The sequence below is a fragment of the Elgaria multicarinata genome, chromosome 2, assembly GCF_023053635.1.
Source record: "Elgaria multicarinata webbii isolate HBS135686 ecotype San Diego chromosome 2, rElgMul1.1.pri, whole genome shotgun sequence".
Classification (NCBI taxonomy): Eukaryota; Metazoa; Chordata; class Lepidosauria; order Squamata; family Anguidae; genus Elgaria; species Elgaria multicarinata.
In genome coordinates this window covers 99,604,997-99,624,862 of record NC_086172.1, presented here as the reverse complement: position 1 = coordinate 99,624,862, position 19,866 = coordinate 99,604,997, and the positions used below count along the sequence as shown (strand labels likewise).

Here is a 19,866-nt window from a genome sequence, read left to right as displayed (position 1 = left end):
GAGAATATTGTGTCACTGTACCCAATAAGCTTCCATGGAGGTCCCACGATCCTCCAGAGCAGATTTTCAGGAGACACAGGGGGCTGTAGGGGGAAGGAGGAATGAGAAAAACGAGTTCCTGCCACCTCCTACAGCAGAGTGTCCTGTGAGTAGAGTTCTGCTTTTGACAACTCTGTATCCAACTCTATTTAGAAAAAATAGTAAACTGCAAGCATCACTTACTCATGTAGCCAATAAATATAAGTAGTTTGGTTTAAGTGGGAATAACTTAACCTCTACCTATAGAATTAAGTTTTTTTAAAAAATCTTTGGCTCTGATTAAGTATATTTTGCTATTAACAATTTGCATGTCTGCCAGCTATATTCTGGCCTTAATCATTATTAGCTTGATTAGTTTGACCCAATAGATACCATCTGATAACAGGACATTACTTAAAATAGATGTTTCTATTAGTGATCTCTAACTTTATTTCTTCATCTGTATGTGGGCTCATGGATCACTGTAGGATCCAAAGCTAAATCCCTTTTTCTAAATGACACTGCGTGTAGTAAATCTAGTCCTGATCCCACAGAATTCAGTGGCAAACCCTATGGTTTCAAAAGGCGAGAAACCATAAGTTCTAGAAGAGCCAGTGAAAATCAGGTTTCTCCCCCATTTCATTTACACAGCTATAACTCTGCAATGACTCATTAGATCCCAAATAAACATCTTATCACCAGAATTCAACCAAAATGGTTTGTCTAAATTAATTAATGCATATTTACTAGTACCTTTCTTCTTAGAACAGGTAGAAGGAAAGTCTTTGTCTTCTACTTTCACAGATGGTCTGTTGCATTTCATTCTACAGAAGAACGAACGTCTTGCTCCAGAACATAGCCGTGATGGCCCAGGCGTTATATCTGTTTTAACTGGAAGTCCAGCTGCATAAGGAAGGGTGGGGGAGAGGGAAAGCACAAATCCATTGTGGTGGATTTAAACTTTTTTTCTCAAACCTATGGAACCTTTCATTCATGTTGTATTTATCCTTGAGTATGTCAGGGCTTTACAGAAACTGAAAGAAGATTTTGAGCAGGTTCCACAGGGTTGAACATTTTTTATCAAAGACTTAGGTGAAGGGGTGGAAGAACTCTTATCAAATTTTCAGAAGACACAAAGGGATGAATGCAAACATCTCAAAAAACAGGAATTAAGTTCAAAGTGACCTTGAAAGAATGGGAAACTGTGCTGGAACCAACAAAATGAAGTTCAACAGAGACAACAACAAAGTTTTGTACTGTGGGTGGGGGAACAAATGTACAGGTATAGGACTGGAGATCTATGGCTTGGTAGCAATACATATGAAAAGGATCTTGAGATTGTAATTGATCATCAGTTGTATATGAGTCAGCTATCTCATGCAGCTGCAAAAATGTCTAATGCAGTCTTAAGCTGTATAAAAAAGGATATTTTCCAAGTTATGAAAAGAGTTCCATTTTATTCTCTACAGCCTCAGAAGGCAGGACTAAGTCTAAAGGGTTTAAGATACAATTGAACCATAAAGACTATATTTTGTCAATCACAGCTGGTTAATGGTGTGTGTGTGTATAACATATTGGCAAAGGATATTCCATATTCCCTTTCAATGGATTACCGAAGGGACAATAGCTTCATTATGGTATGATAAACTTCTTACTGGTAAGAGCAGTTTGAAAATAGAACCCATTACTGGTGGGGAGGTGAGCTCTCTGTTTCTGGAAGTCTTCAAGGATGCTGGACAGTGGCAAATTGCTATTGGGAATGATCTAGCTCTGGATTTCTTGCCTCGAGCAGTGGGTTGAACAAGATGGCCCACAAGACCCCTTTACCTCTATGATCCCATGATCTTTGAGGCGTTTTAAGATGCAGCCATAGTAAATTAGACAGTTGAGAAAGACAAACATGATCCCCCAACTACTAAATGATTATTAGGTTGGAAGAAATGTTGGTCAAACTTCCAGCTATGAAATTATACTGCTCTGTATGTGCTCTAATCAAATATGAAATGGCTTATATTGACAGGACAACAGTCTGAAGGCAGTTAAAACTTCAGAAATAAAATGTAGAGTAATCAGTTGGGGGAGGGAGCTCTAACACAATCTCTATGTTGAAAGGATTTTGAGTTTCAATTGTGTCTGTCACAAAATAGCAGCTTCACAAATGGTCACACAGCTCCCTCCTGAAGTTCCCTGCTATACAATTCCATTTCCCGACCTTCTCTGTAACACGTATTGATGTGGGGCAAGTGCAAGGGCAGAAACCCACAGTCACAGATCAAATTAACGTTGGCATGCATCTGAAGAAATCCACAACTATAGACATATCCAAACAGTGGCTCTGCCCAAATTAGTCCACATGTGTATGTACATTATTCAGCAGTTGATGGCTTGCAGCTACCAGTGTGAACTGATTGCATAGAAAGGAGTATGTTAGTGTTGTTTTGAAATTTGTGTCTGATCTCTGATGGCTCGTTTTCGCATACATGCAACTACTCAATGCTGCACTAATCAAGTCATAAGTATGCACATGTGAACTTGGCCAGCAGAGCTGGATGAACATTCCGAACACTCACTTTTTGCATCTATAAGCCTTTCCCGTGGTGCAGTATCCGAAGAAGAGAGCTGCTCCTTAACTTTGGCAATATCTTTAGGATGAAGGTAATCAAATAAACTCTGACCAATAAGATCATTCTGTCAAGACAAAATACATTCAACCAGTTAAATCATTACAAACATGCAGAGATGCTTTAAGGAAAGAAATGCTTAATAGCTCTTTTTATTATTTCATTTCTATTTATTGATATTTTTAACAAGATTTTGTCCCCAAACTGAGAGACTTCATTTCAATGCACAAAATAGAAAACAAGTATTGATAGTTTCTAACACATATATTCACCATTTAATTGAGGAAAATATTTTAGAAGGTTCTGATCTTTCCTAATTCATCACAACATATACCTGACTATAGTTGAGGATTTTGAAGACTGATTCTGAAACAAACAGTATCTTTCCTCTGTCGCAGCCCACAACGAAGAGAAAGCCATCTGCTGCCTAATTGGGAAAGACAGAACAATCACATTGTTTTATTGTCTTTACATGTTTTTAAAATTATTTGAAACATGTAGTTGAGTTTTGGTGATGACTAATTTTCCTGTCTCAATTTAAACATAGAGTAGCACATGACAAGGCAAAACAAAACCCAAAACACCAATGCAGACCTGATTACTTTGTCACTATTTCTGATAACAATGCCAAAAAATGTAAAGGCAAAATCACCAAGTGCCATAGCTAAATTCAGCCACACCTAAAATGAAAAATAAACAATTCTCCTATGCTTGATTTTGCCCCCCCTTTTTTTTAACTTCCTGTGAAAGAAATAACCCAAAGGCCATAGGAAGTGAGGGATAGTGGCTAAAGAGCTAGGTTCCTCCTCCTCTTGCTCTAACAAAACCTCTTCAGGGTCTTAAAAGTCTGCCAGGAGCCATTCCTGTATTGGGGTGGAAAAAGCTACAGAAACGAGAGAGGCAAAAATGACTCACTTCCACTGGATTGTTGCCAGCAATCTTTCCAAATGGGCTTCTAGGAAACCAGAAGAAAGTATTGGCTGGAAGTAGGTCAGATTAATTCAAGGCAGACTCCAGAATGTTATTCTTATGGGGTGCCTAACCAGACATTTGGGAAGGGGTCCTATGCAGCAATCACAGATGCCAAGCACAAGATAAGAAATACTGCTCCAAATTCGCTCACCACATACTCTATTGGGCCGCTGAGGGTCTATTTCAGCTTTCCCCAACTAGGAACCCTCCAGATACATTGGGACTACAACTGCCATAACAGAGGTAACATTTGTAGGGGTGTCAAGCCAAGGCTACAAAAATTAACTTGAAATTTTGGTGACTGAGATAAAAAAAAGAACATATTTTATGTTGCACTGGGCAATGGTTTCAAGTATAGGACAAGCTTTTAAAATAAGAAACCTCAGAAAATGTTAATGCTAAGTTTTATTTGACTGTTAAGTGGATAGATATCGTAATTCACTATAATAATATGGATGCCCAATATTCAGTAATATCAAACCCATTTCCACTAAGTTTAAAATTTAGTAATTTGATTATTTTAAAAAAAACTTTACATGATAATTTCTTGTCAGATATAAAGAGAATCTTACCCTCGAAGTCCAATAGAAGTGCACTTAGAGATTCCACATTCAATATAGGTGTCTATGTGCCCATAAGGAATTGCTGAATTGGAATTAATGGTCAGACAAACTAATGGCCAATTTTGAAAAATTGAGGCGATTCCTTCATTAATATTTCCACTCTGGAAACTCTTTTTAAAATTCAAAACATTTCAACATTATGAGACATTTAATGTTCCATCTCAGATACTAATCCAGCATTCCATCTTCCTGGAAAGCCCACTCAACACTTGTTTCACTCTGTCGAGGTCAGCACAGCGTGCTCTTCTCGTATCATAAGCAGACAGCTGCTTATGTTGAGAAGACCGTTTGTGAAAAGATGGCTGAGGCTTTTGCTTATAGCATCTTCCACTTACATTAGAGGGAATTCTTGTAAAAGGGCAGTATCCAATTGATAAATTACATTGGGCTGGTATAAAAGAATTCTAGCATAACGCCAATAACGATAACTGGTGTGATTGAGGAATCCCATCACACCAACTAATGCTATTGGCATTGCACAAGAGGTCCCTTACAGGAAAGTAATGTAATTTACATTACTGCTCATGTTGCTTTGTATATTGTCCAGAGTCTCTGGTATAAGAAAATTCCATTAAACTTAAAAGAATCTTCCTTTTCATGACAAAAATATATACTCATCCACACGTATGAGGTTAACACATACCCTAAGAATAAGATGTTTTAATTCATCATCTGACAGAAAAGCAGGTTTGTAGTTTGCTTCAGTATATGGGTTTGTTGCACCTTAAAGCAAGGGAGAAAAAACATTGATTATGCTTAAATAAGCCAGTCACGTTATGTGAAGTAAGTGTCAAATTTTCATGTACAGTTATTTTCACTGTCCCTAGGCTATTTTCTATTTATGCTTAGAACAATGCCTGAAAGTCTATAACCAATTAAATGTTGTTTTCAAAAGCTACTGTGAAACAGCTACATTAATTCTGCTCAGGCATTTGCAAGCTCTTTAACCAATGAAGGATGGCATAATAAAATGTCTTTCTCACTTTTGTATCTTTTAGCAGCATGAAAACATTGCTAGCTAACTCATATCTTACATAAAGACCAAGAATGTCATGGCAGTCATAAACTTATTAGGTGGTCTCAGAAAAACCACCATCCTCTGGGCTGATTAACATGATCGGTAGCTGCCAGTGTGGCTTAAATAAGCCACGGTGGTTTGCAGCACATACCGTGGTTAACAAGCTACCCAGAACTTAAGAACAGCCCATGGGTTTGGGGGGGCAGGGATGTTGTTAACATGACATGAGAAGCCGTGATGACTGCCCACTGCAGTTTGAATGTTCACAAAGGTGGCCGGCATACACCGCAAACCACCATGCCTTATTTAAGCCACGCTGCCATCCACCGATCGTGTGAACCTGATCTCAATCTCAGTCCCCATCAGAAATATGGAAACACTACTGGCCTACTTTACCACGGCATTGTAAGTATTGAAAGGAAAGGAATCTCTCGTGCAAGCACTGAGTCATTACTGACTCTTGGAGGGATGCCAGCTTTCGCTGACGTTTTCTTGGCAGGCCTTATAGCAGGGTGGTTTGCCATTGCCTTCCCCAGCCATTATTACCTTTCCCCCAGCTAACTGGGTACTCATTTTACCGACCTCGGGAGGATGGAAGGCTGAGTCGACCCAAGCCGGCTGCCTGAGAACCAGCTTCCACTGGGATCGAACTCAGGCCGTGGGGAGAGTTTCAGCTGCAGAAACTGCTGCTTTACCACTCTGCGCCACACGAGGCTCTATTGTAAGTATTACTGAGGTAATAAAAGCAAAGTGCTTAGATCACTCAAAAGCAGTAAGAAACTTAGTTCCTATATTCAATACATAATTGCTACATCCACACAGTTTGTTTTAAACTTACCTCGTAATGTCTTCATATGCTGAACAGCCATTCTCAGTACCGTAAGTTTATCTAGTTTCCTTGACATAGCATTGCATGTTGGGACTAAAGAGGCCAATTCATCAATAAAGCTGTTCATCTTATCACGTCGTCGTTTTTCAATTTGACTGTGAGCCTCCCTAAATAATAAAGAAAGAAATATTATAAGATTTCAGGTATCTAGAGTAACAGTGCAAGCTTTAATAACCTTTGTTAAAAACAACAACAAGATTACTTACATGGTAAGATAACGGAAGATAAACCTTTATTTAAGGTTTTGTAATAAAAAGTTTAATCAGCATTGGTTTGTGCTGGAAAGTTTTATCAGAATCAGATCTAAAACAAATTAAATGGGCCGAGAAAAGCCCCTGAGTTATTTGGGGCTCTAAACTCCATCCTTGCTTATTTGAGTGCCGCTGAGAGTATAAACAATGGTATAATTTTGGAAATCCAAAGAAAAATAGGATTCAGAAATTACTGCAACTGTTAAAAAATAACTACAGAAAGAGATTAACATATTCTGCGATTCTGTGTCCCTGTTGTAGCTAAAGGTTGCATGAGCATTCCCTTCTCCCTTGCAACTCTCTGAAGAATCTCTTTGGAAGGTAAGAGGACCCTCCTGCACAGCGTAGGCTCTGGTGCTAAGAAGGGGGAAATCACTAATCATATGGAGGCACCTTGTACCATCACTGGTCCTTCTTGCACAAATTCCCTACACCCGATTTTCACCAATTTCCCCTTCCATTCCAGCCCTCATCCCATGCTACATGGTCTTCCAAGCTGCCAGTTAGGGCTTTTCCATAAGGCACAAAAGGGGAGGAAGGAACAGGAAAGTTATATAATGCAACCTCTGGACACAACCCATTAGATCAGACAACAACCCTGAGCCATCAAGCTCAAGGATTAGGGCTGAGTAAATAGACAGACTCCTCTTCCCTTCCATAATGTGTTAGATCCATTTTATACACAAGATCCTACAACTGATTTAAATGGCAAGAACACTGAGATTAGTTACAAATGAATCCTATGTTGTAAGCCAGATGGTTGTTGGGTTATAGATGGCTTAAATGATGATTCTGAAAAATGCAGGATGATCGTGTCAGCTGCCCAAAATTCAATTACTATCTCATCTTACATTTCCTGAACATATTATCATAATCATGTGGTAGGTTCAAACTCTCATGTGATCAGGCAGTAGCAACTATTATCTTAAGATTAATGATATGAGTGAATTCACTCCAAAATGTGGCATATCTATTACTTACTAACATAAACCACATTGGAAAATGTTACACAATAATTTTAACACTTCTTCATTAACTCAAAATCCAACTCTTTTCTTTAATTTTCTGGCATTGTTGTTGTTGCTGTTTTTAATAAGCAATCTATAGACTGGAAACACTCAAGGACACAAGTCATCTAATCTGTAAAATACTGTCACTGCAAGCTACAAGAAATGGATGAGGCTTGTGCAGCAGAAGGTTGAAGACAGAAATATTGTGGCATCTGGATCCTTAAATGAAAGGCAACCTGTTTACATACAACAGGTTGCCGGGGTACACTCTAAAAATACAAATATTTCTGTTGAGCCAGGAATCAAGCAAGGAAACTTCATTTCAGGAATACATCCAAAAGGCACATACATCTCACATCATAAGCCCACGCACTGTTCACTGAGTTAAAAACAAAGACATATCATTTTACCTTGCATTTTTTATTCTGCCTTGTTGGTCTGTATATTCTAACCTGGAGGGGGAGAAAAGTGACACAAGTCTTGATAACAATACATTGTTTGCTGTGTGGGTAGGGGATGGGGCAGGTGCTATTCGAAGAAATTTATGGCCAAAGCCCCTTTGAACATGTGGAACTAGATGCATAGTTCTTTGGACCCCAATCATTTATATCACTTAAATTTCTGAAGGATCACAACTGTCTATTTTCTCAGTAAAATTAGCATTTTCTCTCATTTTGGTGCTATCCCACAGACCACAATTACACTTCCCATAAAGCATATACTGTCTTTTAGCTCACTCTCTGGAATGATCAGAACTTTAGTTTAAATGCACTTCTCATTTCCAAAATCCACAATCAGTTCAGCAATGGGGCATAAATAAATACCTTCCATGTTGATCATCCTTGTCTGTATCCATGCCTTCTCTATAAAATCAGAACAAAAGATAAATCCACATGGAACAAATAGAATAGGAATTATTGTTTCCTACACCACATTGCTAAAACAAACATTTATGCAAGTGAAATCAGAGGTACAATTACAGCAGTTGTTATAGGAAAATAAAAATATCTTCTGGGAAGTACAGACATCTATCTGAAAACACAAACACAAAGCAACTTTGGATGCACATTTAAAGTATTTTTGGAACTGGCCATGCTTTTTAATACATTTATATCATTTTTTATTTTAGAAACAGCTTTAAGAGGAGAGACCATTAAAAGCAAGCCCATGCCCAATTCACTTCTGCTTTCTACATCTCAGTGTACTGCAACATCACCATGTACTACATTTTCCCTTCTCTTGCCTACAGCAGCCAATGATGCGTAGGTAGGGTTGGTATATGTGATATATCATGAAACAAAATGAGGTAGTTTACTAGATCTCATGGAGCAGGAGGGGAAACATGATGCTCCATCACCATTTGTAGCAGAAGCATTTTTACCATAGCATCTAACTTAGCCCAATATGGAAACAAAATAAATGAACATATTTATTACTGATTCTAATAGCAAGTACATAACTTAAATTTGAAAATTGTTAATATTTCTCCGAAAACAAGAGACTTTATTGTTCTCTTATTTATAATTCAACTTTAAACATTTCTTGCTTATTGTTATGTTTTTGAGAAAAAGCAAGGTAGCCATGATGGTCCAACAAAACAATCCCTAGCTGTGTTATTTAGTTCAGAGTTAGTAGTCTGCAACCATAGAACTACTATAGGCACATCAATGGCCTATGCATGTCTAGTGAGATTTTAAGTAACTATTATCAGAGCATGAATTATATGTACATGGTATACTTTGCTTAAGAAATATGGTTAATAAAGAAAACTGTTCAATTCCCTGCACGTGCACTTGTTAATTTTTGTCATTCCAAAGGAACCTTTTAATGCATGGATTCTTGTGTGGATGACAAGTTGCTTTAAATGTCTATCTTTCTAGGTCAGTCAGTGTTCACACACTGTGCTATTATGCAATATACAAAGTGCAAATGGGGTTAGGCCATGTAAATGCATGCATTATTTTGCCAGTGAGAAGAACCAAGCAGAGGTACTACAGATATATAAACAATTGTAAAAGAGAAAATTATTTCTCCCTTTCCCCTATTTAATTATCTTTTTCCTATTCTGGACCAGGATTCCAAGATGCATTAATTAGTCCTCCAATGACATATCAGTTCAGCTACAATAAACCTATATTTTAGAAATCTCTAAAATGTTATGCCCTATCCATTCCCTCTAGAAGGGGTCTCATGGGGCTAGAAATGACAAAAAGAAGAAAAGTTGCAACCTCTCAAAACCTGATGATTTGTCCTTTGCTCTAATGCAACTAATTTTAATGCACTGTTTGTGAATCTCCAAATGCAACTGGGAGTGTTGAATTAGATGGATTCCTAAGCCTCTAGCTCTTTCTATACTGGATAACAGACTACAAACCCCAGGGTTGTTTGTTTTACATTGCTGGGTTTCATGAATTACGTGACAAAAGATTGTCCCCATGTGTGTATTTTTTTTTAAAAGGAATCTTATCAGAATTATGAATTTTAACTCACAAGCCAGAAAGATAACACTGCATTTGAAGACATTCTATACTCTTTGGAGGGGCTTTTATATGGTCAGCATTGTAACAGGGTTACTACACACACACACACACACACACACTTTTTGTACTTACTCAAAAGAAAAGCCATCGAGCCTGAAAAGTGAGAAAATATACAATATGCCATGAACACCAAAAAATATTGGCTGTCTACACAATCTTAAATGTCCATTAATTTTTGATATTAAATAATTACAATTTGCACTTTGTGAAAAGATTAAGACAATCCCAGCGGTCTATCCAATGTTCTGGTGTGATACGATGTGTTCTATTCACAAATTTCTGTTTTTTCAGGTGTACACTTAAAATAAGTAATGTGTAAATGAAATGCAACTTATATGGAAACATATTTCATTGTCTCCCCTGCCCAAGTCTAACTCAGTTCAAAAGATTCTATATTTGTGATTTGTCATGGATTAATAAAAAACTATAAGCAAGTTTTACAGGTTAAGCAATATCTAATCTCGTTCTACTGTTGGTAGAAACAAAGCATAAATCTCCAAGTTCAATTTGAAGAAAAGGCACAGCTGAAAGGTGATATTAATTGGAAACACACATACTGATAGTCAGTAGAACTTCCTTTCCTTTTCCTATTACAATCCATTCCTGACGGGTTAAGAGAACTAGAGATTAGGTCAGTGGGGCCAGGTGACATGAAATCACTGATTGTAGAAGAAATGTCCATCCTTTGGTCAGCCATTGGATTGTCTGGAATTATCCGGAAAAAAGCAAGACGATTGGTTTACTGAAAGACTACATCACAAACAGTTAATTGATTCATATAGATACATAGCCTACTATGACAACATTTTGAAAAAGAAGACTACCCTTTGATAAGCTAAGGCTGTAAAGAAGACAAGATCGCTTTGAGAATCTAATTATCATTCAATTTGCTGGTTACTTAATAAATGTACCACATCTAAAGAAGTATAATAGCTCATATTCCTAACCTACAACGTATGTAAAGCTCTTGGCATATATTGCATACATGAGACAGCTATATGACGCACAGAATTGAAAAATCAAAGGAAAAGGTGGGAAAACATAATTTCACATGGTAGGGAGAGAAACATCAACACAGGCAAAGCATACAGGCCAAAGGAGCTGGGAAAACAGAGAAGAGTAGGAAGCAAACAAATAATTATTTAACTAAAAAAAGAGCTGCAAAAGATTCAAATAGCTTAAAAGGGGAAAGTGGTGGAACAATGCAATTAATTTTAATTATCGTTTTACGTAACATGTGTTTTTAGAATCTACTAACAAAAGCAGCCTCACTTAAGTTTCTTCCCTTGTGGAATACAGTACAATTATACAGAAACTCAGCACAAAAGGATTTAAACCCCAGTGGCTGTTCTTACCTGTAAGTTTGCACTCTGGAATCTTAGATCGACTCCGTAAGGATGTTCACTCTACCTGCTGCCAATGCTGAAGCAGCAAGTTACCTTAACCCTCCTTTCATTTCCTCCAGCCTTGTTATACAACAGCTTTCAAGTGCCTGGGTGGTAAGAAAACAAATATATCTCAACGTCAATTTACTTCTAACGTATCACTGGATATACTCTTTGACCTTTAAACAAACATACAAGCTTTGATATTCATGGACTAACACAGTGCATGGGCCTAAGAATACAAATTGCATTGTCCAGTTAAAAAGAGTTACAGAATCTCTTTGGAAACACACTTCTCCTTTCTATCAGAATCAGGTGAGAGAGAAGAAGTGTTTAACTGGGGCCTGGACTCAGTAATGCTTCAGGTGAAGATACACTGTACCATCAAGGGTGAGCTATTCCACATGTTCCCCCTCCCTCCCGCCACCTGAAGACTTTAAAAGCAGGGCTGGAGGTGCTGCTTCAGGGGGTAGATGTTATTCCAACCAAGTTATTTTTCTCTCTCTTATCTACCCTGCTGTGAACTTGTATTTAGCTCATTGTTGAATATTTCATTATTGTTGTTTAGTTGTTTAGTGTATTGTGTTATTGTTGTTTAGTATATTGCTGAACACTGTTGTAGTATATTGCTGAATATTTCTGCTGTAAACTTGCATTTAGTATAGTTGAATATTATTTGTGAGCTGTTTTCAGGGCCTTTTGGAAGAAAGGTGGCATAGAAATGAAGTATAACATAACAGCCTGGATGAGAACTAATAGTCCAAGAGCCAGGAAGGTTTTATTTACCCCACCGAGTGCAAAAGCTTATTATTATTATTATTATTATTATTATTATTATTTATATAACACCATCAATGTACATGGTGCTGTACAGAGTAAAACAGTAAATAGCAAGACCCTGCCGCATAGGCTTACAATCTAATAAAATCATAGTAAAACAATAAGGAGGGGAAGAGAATGCAAACAGGTACAGGGTAGGGTAAGCAGGCACAGGGTAGGGAAAAACTAACAGTAGAAAGCTTAGTGAATATTTTTTGTTTATATATGACAAAGGTGTCTCAGAAAAGTGAGTCTTACAAAATTCCAGTGGTGGGGGGGCTGCGTGATGACATCATCAACATGGCTGAGATGTATGTGCCTTTTGGATGTATTCCTGAAATGAAGTTTCCTTGCTTGATTCCTGGCTCAACAGAAATATTTGTATTTTTAGACTGTACCCCGGCAACCTGTTGTATGTAAACAGGTTGCCTTTCATTTAAGGATCCAGATGCCACAATATAACCCCCACCACTGGAATTTTGTAAGACTCACTTTTCTGAAACACTTATGACATATATAAACAAAAAATATTCACTAAGCTTTTGCACTCTTCGGATAAATAAATCCTGCTCTAGCTCCTGGACTATAACAAAAAGAAGCCTAACCCAGACAAGACAGAGGTGCTGCTAATTGGTGTTCAATGGCTCTCAGAGGGAACATTATGCCTGTTCTGGATGGGATTGGACTCGCAATAAGAAGCAAGTTTGTAGGTTTGGAAAGCTGTTAGATAAGCCCCATATTATAGATGTTTGAAACAGAATGCATGACATGAATGAAGCACCTTTCACAACTTTAGACTAGTGTATCAGCTATGGACCCTTCTTAGGCAGATATGATTTTATTTTTAATTTATTAAATTTATTTTACACATTTTTCTTTAAAAAAGACCCAAGGTGCCTTACAACTGGTTATTAAAAACATACGAAATATAAAACTACTAAAATAATTGGTTCAGAACATGGCAGCTGGACTGAAAGTTGCCATTCAGAACATTTAACACCAATTTAAAAGTTCTGCAATGGCTTCCGGTTTATTTCTGGGCTCAATGTAAGTTGCTGATTTTAACATTTAAAGCCCTAAATGACTTGATAGAATATTACCATTTTCTCCCATATGATCCTGACCCAAATTTAAGATCTGCAGCAGAAACGCTATATGGATGTCAACTGTGCAGAGGGCTTAGTCTGTAGTGGTCTGCTACTACTGAACTCCAAATGCCTCCATATTCTCTTTAAATTAAATATGGATCAATGAAACAGTAAGTTAAAGCAAGAAAAATTATCCTTGTGTACAGATTCATATACAATTCATGATCCTCCTCTCCATTTTATCCTCACAACAACAACCCTGTGAGCTGCCGTATTTCTTCGATTGTAAGACGCCATCGATTGTAAGACGCACACTAATTTCAGTACCACCAACAGAAAAAAACCCTAAGACACACCCGCGATTCTAAGACGCACCCCATTTTTAGAGATGTTTATATGGGAAAAAAGTGCGTCTTAGAATCAAAGAAATACTGTAGGTTGGGCTGAGAGTCTGTGACTGGCCCAAAGTCACCCAGAAAGTTTCCATGGCTGAGTGGGGACTAGAACTCAGATCTCTGACTCCCAGTCCAACACTCTAACCACTACATACCACTTTCTCCTGTCTTTTCTGATTAAAAACAAGAAAGGTCCATTCAATGAGTGAAAGAGTTTTGGAACATAACTTTTTAAGATAGAAAAGAGAGAGGGGGGAGAGAAAGATATGTTTCTAATCACCATGACTTTCTAAAAGGAAAGGATCAATAACTGCACATGCAGTTAGAAGGTGTGAATATAATATCCAGAGCTAATACTTCAAAAAAATATGTACTAACACAACAGGCTAGTCAAGCCCATGATGAACCTGATTTATTATGTTGCTTCAGGTTCTGAAACTTTTGTCATGCTTTATGCAGCAATGGCACTTGCCCTGTAAGTGCTTTCTAAAAGCTCTATGTAGCGTGGTGGAAGATGCATGTCTCCAAACCACCACATCTATGCAGTAGAGGCTTGCTAAAGGGTGTTCTCAAGGACCTGTTTTCCTTTCCCACTTTATAGTGTTCAGTGTTCCCAATACTGGTATAAATGCACCAAGCCATACAATGTGTGAATTGACCCTCTGCAAGCCAACTTTATGAAAAATGGATCTACAGAATGTGACAGGGACGTTTTTTTAGAAACCAATGGTACAAACTCAGAGGTTAATATTTGACAACTTGAAAATCGCAGCTCCCTTTTCTTTCTGTCACAGTTGTAAAAGAAGTGTTTTAAAGATATAGACAAGGACTGCTAAAAGTTCTGAAATAAGGTTTCCAAATACCACCTTGGAATCCTCCCAAAGCACCAAAGCCTATAAAAATTTATAAATAGATAAGAGATGGCCTTGGGTGCCAATAGTCAAAAGATAAGGATTCTATGCTTTCAATGGAGACTCCCCACAACACATCTGCTGTCCATTCACTTCCTGTGAATATTGTAAAGAAGCATACCATGCAAACCACCTGAAGTTCAATAATCACAAAAAAATCAACTTTTAAAAATTAAGTTAAAATAGGATAATTGCTACTTTCCTCTCCTGCTCCTATTGCCAATACTACTATTTGCCTACTACCTTTAATATTTTCCAATGCCCTTCTAATTTTAACTTTTCATTTGATTTTATATTGTGTAATGAGACAAATATGATCATTGCAGCCAAGAAGTATAGGTTGGTATAGATAAATGCATAACTCTACAATCAATGTTAATACTTTAAATATATAGATGTACTTACTTAAGCATTTTTTGTACATCAAATTGAACCAATTATTAACACTAGGTTGGATCCAGATATGCTGTTCTATGAATGGAAGAGCTTCTTTTGTTTAGTCGGATCCAGCAGACGCTCTTGCTCTGCAAATGGGATTTTCCAACCAGCCCAAGCAGTAAACTCGTTCCCCCACGGGGAACATCCAGTTCACTGAGTTTCACTCTGCAACTCTGGATCCAAACCATTATGCTGCAGGTTCATCTTCCATCTTATGAACCGCCCAGAGAGGTTTGGCTATTGGGCAGTATGAAAATGAAATAAATAAAGCAGGCTACATGAACATACATCAAGATGTTATTCTATGTTGTCAAAGTCAGTTTGCTTTATACTACTGCTAATAAAAAAAATCACAATAACGTAACATTCACATCTATTCACCTATGGCTGAAAACAATAGCCATCTTATAAAATCCACCACATTGAGCTTCCTTTTAAAAACATACTCTGTACATCATTTGCAACCTCTGCTGTAATGACAGCTGCTCATTTTATTACAATCTAATGAGAACACCAACAATGGATTTCCCCCCTTGCTTCTCAAGAAACTGCATAATATATTCCATAAATAAAGGAAACACTGCACTGCTGTAATGTATTTTGAACACCCACGGACACAAACGCAGCAAATTTCTTCCTATTGTGACCCCATGCTTGTTGCCAAGATACCTCAAGGACTTATTTGAAAGAATGCCATCTAGGCCACTTCCTGATTAGAGTCCAGAAAAGAACTAATGCATTTTGACACTGTTTGTACTGCTACTATAGCTCTTCCTTTGGCAGTGCATCTTAAACACCATCTTATTTGAGAGATATTAAATATAAGGAGCCAACAGACACAAACACACACAGAACACCTGCATTTTGATTTGGGGCTTCTCTTTTCAGATGGCCTCTCGTCACATGATTGACCTAATCATGCAGCAAATCAGATCACAAGTGCATGAACACCTCAGTGAGCAAATCAAGGTCAGAGCAGCAACGGAAAAAAAAAGTAGGTCAACTCTAAAAAGCTGGCAGAGGCACCCATCTGAGAGGCAAGACCTCAACACGCAATACACTGGCAGCTTCAACCCTGCCTACAGGAACATTCAGTGTCACCATTCAACAATGCTGAATCACAAGCACAGAACACCATGAAGGCATTCTTTTCCAGTTACCAAAAACATCTGTGGTGGAGGTTTTTCACACAAGAAATATGACGATGATGATAGGTGTGTCTCCTTTCATTCTGTGGCCTGAAATGAAGACAGATAGCTACAAGTATACTGGGCATAAGAACATGTGAAAGAAAGAAAGTTGACCCTGCCACATCTGCGGTGATGTGAGTCACTCTCATATCCTTTTCATTCAATCTGCATGAGGGTCAATAAACATTTCAGAATAGTTTTTGTCATTATGGGTTGTAGTTTAACATCTAAGGATGGCTGATAAAAATTTACACTGAGACCGTGGTATTAATATTTCCATCACTTCTTCCCATTGTGTTCTACATATATTTCTGCCAATTTAGTAGAGCATATTATTTCCCTGTTACAGATTTAGGGAGCCTATCTAAGAGATCAATCAAGAAAAAAATCACAAGCTCTACATCAGCCTTTTCCAATCTTGTACACAGATGTTGTTGGACTATAACTCTCATAATCTCTTATCATTGGCCATGTTGTAGTCAAACAACATCTCAGTATCCAAGATTGGGAAAGGCTTGTTCCCTACATTCTGAGAATTTCTTTAGCAGCCCACACTTGTCAAAGAAGGACTTACCTCCTATTTGTAGGATCAGATTGGCCTACAGGATAAGCTAATTTACCATTATCAGCATAATGCAGTGTATATATTTCCTTCTAATGCTTTCCAGCATATAATAGTACAAAATAATGTATGCTAAGACTACCTAGCCCAGAGTGAAGTCTTTATGAAGTGGTCATCTTTATTTATTTGTAATACTTATATACTACTTAATTAAATCTCTATCATCTCAGCCATCAAAAAGGCTCTACAAGAAGCTCTGAGACGAGGCAGGTTAAAATGACTTTCCTTTGTAAGTAGCTAAAGTTTCTTCAGCAAAGAAGCGGCCTATCTGAACCTCCAATTATTATTCTTTTTAAAAAAATTGAAATCACTGGAAAGCTTCCCATTACATAAGTTAGATATGGATAAACACTCATTTTACTTGTGCTGCTGATCCTTGCTCAAAGCCCTAAGATTAGTGACTGATACCTTTCCATATCAACTGAGATGTTTCTCCTAGCACTTTGTCCATATTAAACCTTGACTATGTGCACCAGATCTTTTGGTAAACCATAGAATAGGAAAGTAATGAACAAGTCAAAGAGAATGCCAGTGCAGTTAGGGAGCACAGTCAAGGAAATGATAAAAGGCAAGATGAATTGAAAAAAGAATCTGTGCTTCTTTTTGTTCCAGGGGCTATGAATTACTGCTTCACTACAGGGCTGCAGCTCTACCACAAGGCAGTCTTTAAAGCATATCACATAATTTGCAGCTCTAAGCATCCATTCATATTTTCAGTAGCTGCATGATTAGCAATCATCTGATTTTGTCCTATCTTACTAGTGCAAAAGTAGAAGTAAAGTTCATACCAATTTGCCATTGTTTCTACTTTCTTCTTCAGATCAAGAACTCATAAAGTAAGGAATTTGCAGAGTAATGTGGCATTCTGAAATAAGGAATGTTCTTAGAATGGCCATAGCCAACCGATTATTTTTAAATAAACAATACAATTTAAGCAAACATTAAAAACAATAAACTCCAGAACAGCAAATAAAAGCAACCAGTCAAGACCTAAAACAATAATACTATGTTCTTTAAGCAGCAGGCAGACCAAATATTTCTCCAGGAGTAGAGCCTGTAGTTGACAGTGGAACACCGGAAAAGACGGGGCCCACAAACCTCCGATGGTAAGGTGTTCCACATTCTTGATGCTTCAACAGAAAACACCCTATTGCACATCCTTGCCAACCATATCTAGAAGACAGTGAGACAAGCAGAAAGGTCTTACTAGATGATCTTAGTGGGCAATGATTTTAGTTACCAGCCTATTAAAGTTTTCATTTGCCCACATACACAAAGTTCTGCTCGGCATGCATGGCACGTCTGTGGCTTGAAAGGGAAAAAGAAAAGCCAATATCTTCCAAACTATAAATGTTTTTCTGTCTGAGAGATGGGAGATGATTCTTACTTTCCCTAGGCAACCAAGACAGTGACTATATATAAGCCTGCATTACTGTGGTACAGATTGAATGTATGGCCAAACTGTCATATGACTGAGCCACCATGAAAGCAGTCATGGGTCATTTCACCACTCCTAAACACAATCTGTTCAACTATTTTCCATGTTTGTTCTCAAGCTTTCCCCTGAGATGACCTACTATGCCAGCTATCACCACATGGGGGTGTAGTCATATGAAATGCATGCACCTCATGTAACAAACAAGGTAAAACAATCTTGTGGCAATTTGTCACATAAAAAATGAGTATGGGATAAAGGTGAGAGCAGACCTTAGCAATCAGATTTTAAAAATATCAACACCGATGTCCTGATCAATAGTATTTATTAGAGAATTCTTTTTGCAGAAGTCCCAATTTACTTCCTTAATTTTACAGATGGATGTCTACCTACATTTTGTATTTGCTTGTTTTGTACATTTGTTTCTCATTATTTCCTTTAAAAGCAAAGTATTAGTCATCACGTAGCTGAGTGCCTGTAACATATAACACATTTTTTTCGTTTAGAGAGCATTTATCAATCTGGTATGATGATCGAACCAGACAAGGCTATGCAAAATGATTGATGATGATTCATTGTAAAAAAAATTTTTTAAAAAATATAAGGAATTTATTTATTTATTTATTACATTTCTATACCACCCAATAGCTGGAGCTCTCTGACAAGAAAAATGTTTCTGAATACTGCTTGTAACTCCTATCCTTTTCTATTATAGACCAGTTAACAAAACCTAAAGGTTGGAAAACGAGGAAGACTTCTTCCTGTATCCCTTGCTCCTCACACACAATAGTCACTGAGGGGGAAAATTACAGCAACAAAGACACTCTGTATACAAATGCTTAAAAAAAATAACCACATTATTATATAAGGATCATATTTCTAAGGATCATAAGGATCATTTTTCTAAGTACCTTGGCAACCAGGCCTGTGATTTTCTTTTTCAGATCTGCCTACGGCTACGATTTCTACTGTGCACTGTGATTTTTTTTAAAAAAAAGCTTGCTTAAAGACACAATTCCTTTCTGAGCATTGACTACTAACACACAAAATTTACAAAGGTTTTTCTAGAAGTCTAATGTAACTACCCAATCAACCTTTTCATATGAAGTCATATCAATTATGCATTCTGGAATGCTAACAGCAAGCACAGAAGATGAGGTGAATATAGGCTAAAAGAAATAGGATAAGAGAGAACTGTGAGTTTATTTATTGTTAAACACACATCATCAGATGACAACCCACACCCAGCAAGGGTAATTCAAGTACTGAAACAAGTTTCTGTATATAGGTCATCCTTATGCATATGGCCCTACCTGGAGCAGGTAGGGGGGAAGGGGTAGGAGAGGAGCAATCAAAGAGCAGGAACCTGCATCTAGCAGCCGCTGGTGCTCAAGCAATACCTGGCAGCCATCAATGCAAGGAGATAGTTGGACAGAATTTACTAGAGCTGTGCACAAATGGCGTCTTGAAATTCTCCATCCACCTATTTGTGGGCCAAGAAACAGGGGAGGGGGCAATTTCACCAAATTTCTCCAGGAAGAGGAGAAATCCTCCAGTTTCTCACAGGTATGGCTCATTATAGGCAAAGATTGCAACACAGCTTTATTTTTGCGTGAGGTTTTTTTTTGGGGGGGGGCACCA

At 37.6% G+C, this 19,866-nt stretch overlaps 1 protein-coding gene across 1 annotated transcript in view; it reads right to left on the bottom strand.

The window, feature by feature from the left end:
- Positions 1–19,866, bottom strand: part of BMAL1 (basic helix-loop-helix ARNT like 1) — a 59,142-nt gene that overhangs the window by 20,072 nt on the left and 19,204 nt on the right. The window contains exons 2-11 of the mRNA XM_063117295.1: positions 11,298–11,434; positions 10,500–10,647; positions 10,015–10,035; positions 8,227–8,265; positions 7,813–7,854; positions 6,091–6,248; positions 4,878–4,957; positions 2,974–3,066; positions 2,589–2,706; positions 772–921 (exon numbers count right to left, since the gene is read on the bottom strand). Coding sequence (XP_062973365.1) covers positions 772–921; positions 2,589–2,706; positions 2,974–3,066; positions 4,878–4,957; positions 6,091–6,248; positions 7,813–7,854; positions 8,227–8,265; positions 10,015–10,035; positions 10,500–10,639 — 841 coding nt within the window. The 5' untranslated portion in view covers positions 10,640–10,647; positions 11,298–11,434. The remainder of the gene's footprint in view (positions 1–771; positions 922–2,588; positions 2,707–2,973; positions 3,067–4,877; positions 4,958–6,090; positions 6,249–7,812; positions 7,855–8,226; positions 8,266–10,014; positions 10,036–10,499; positions 10,648–11,297; positions 11,435–19,866) is intronic.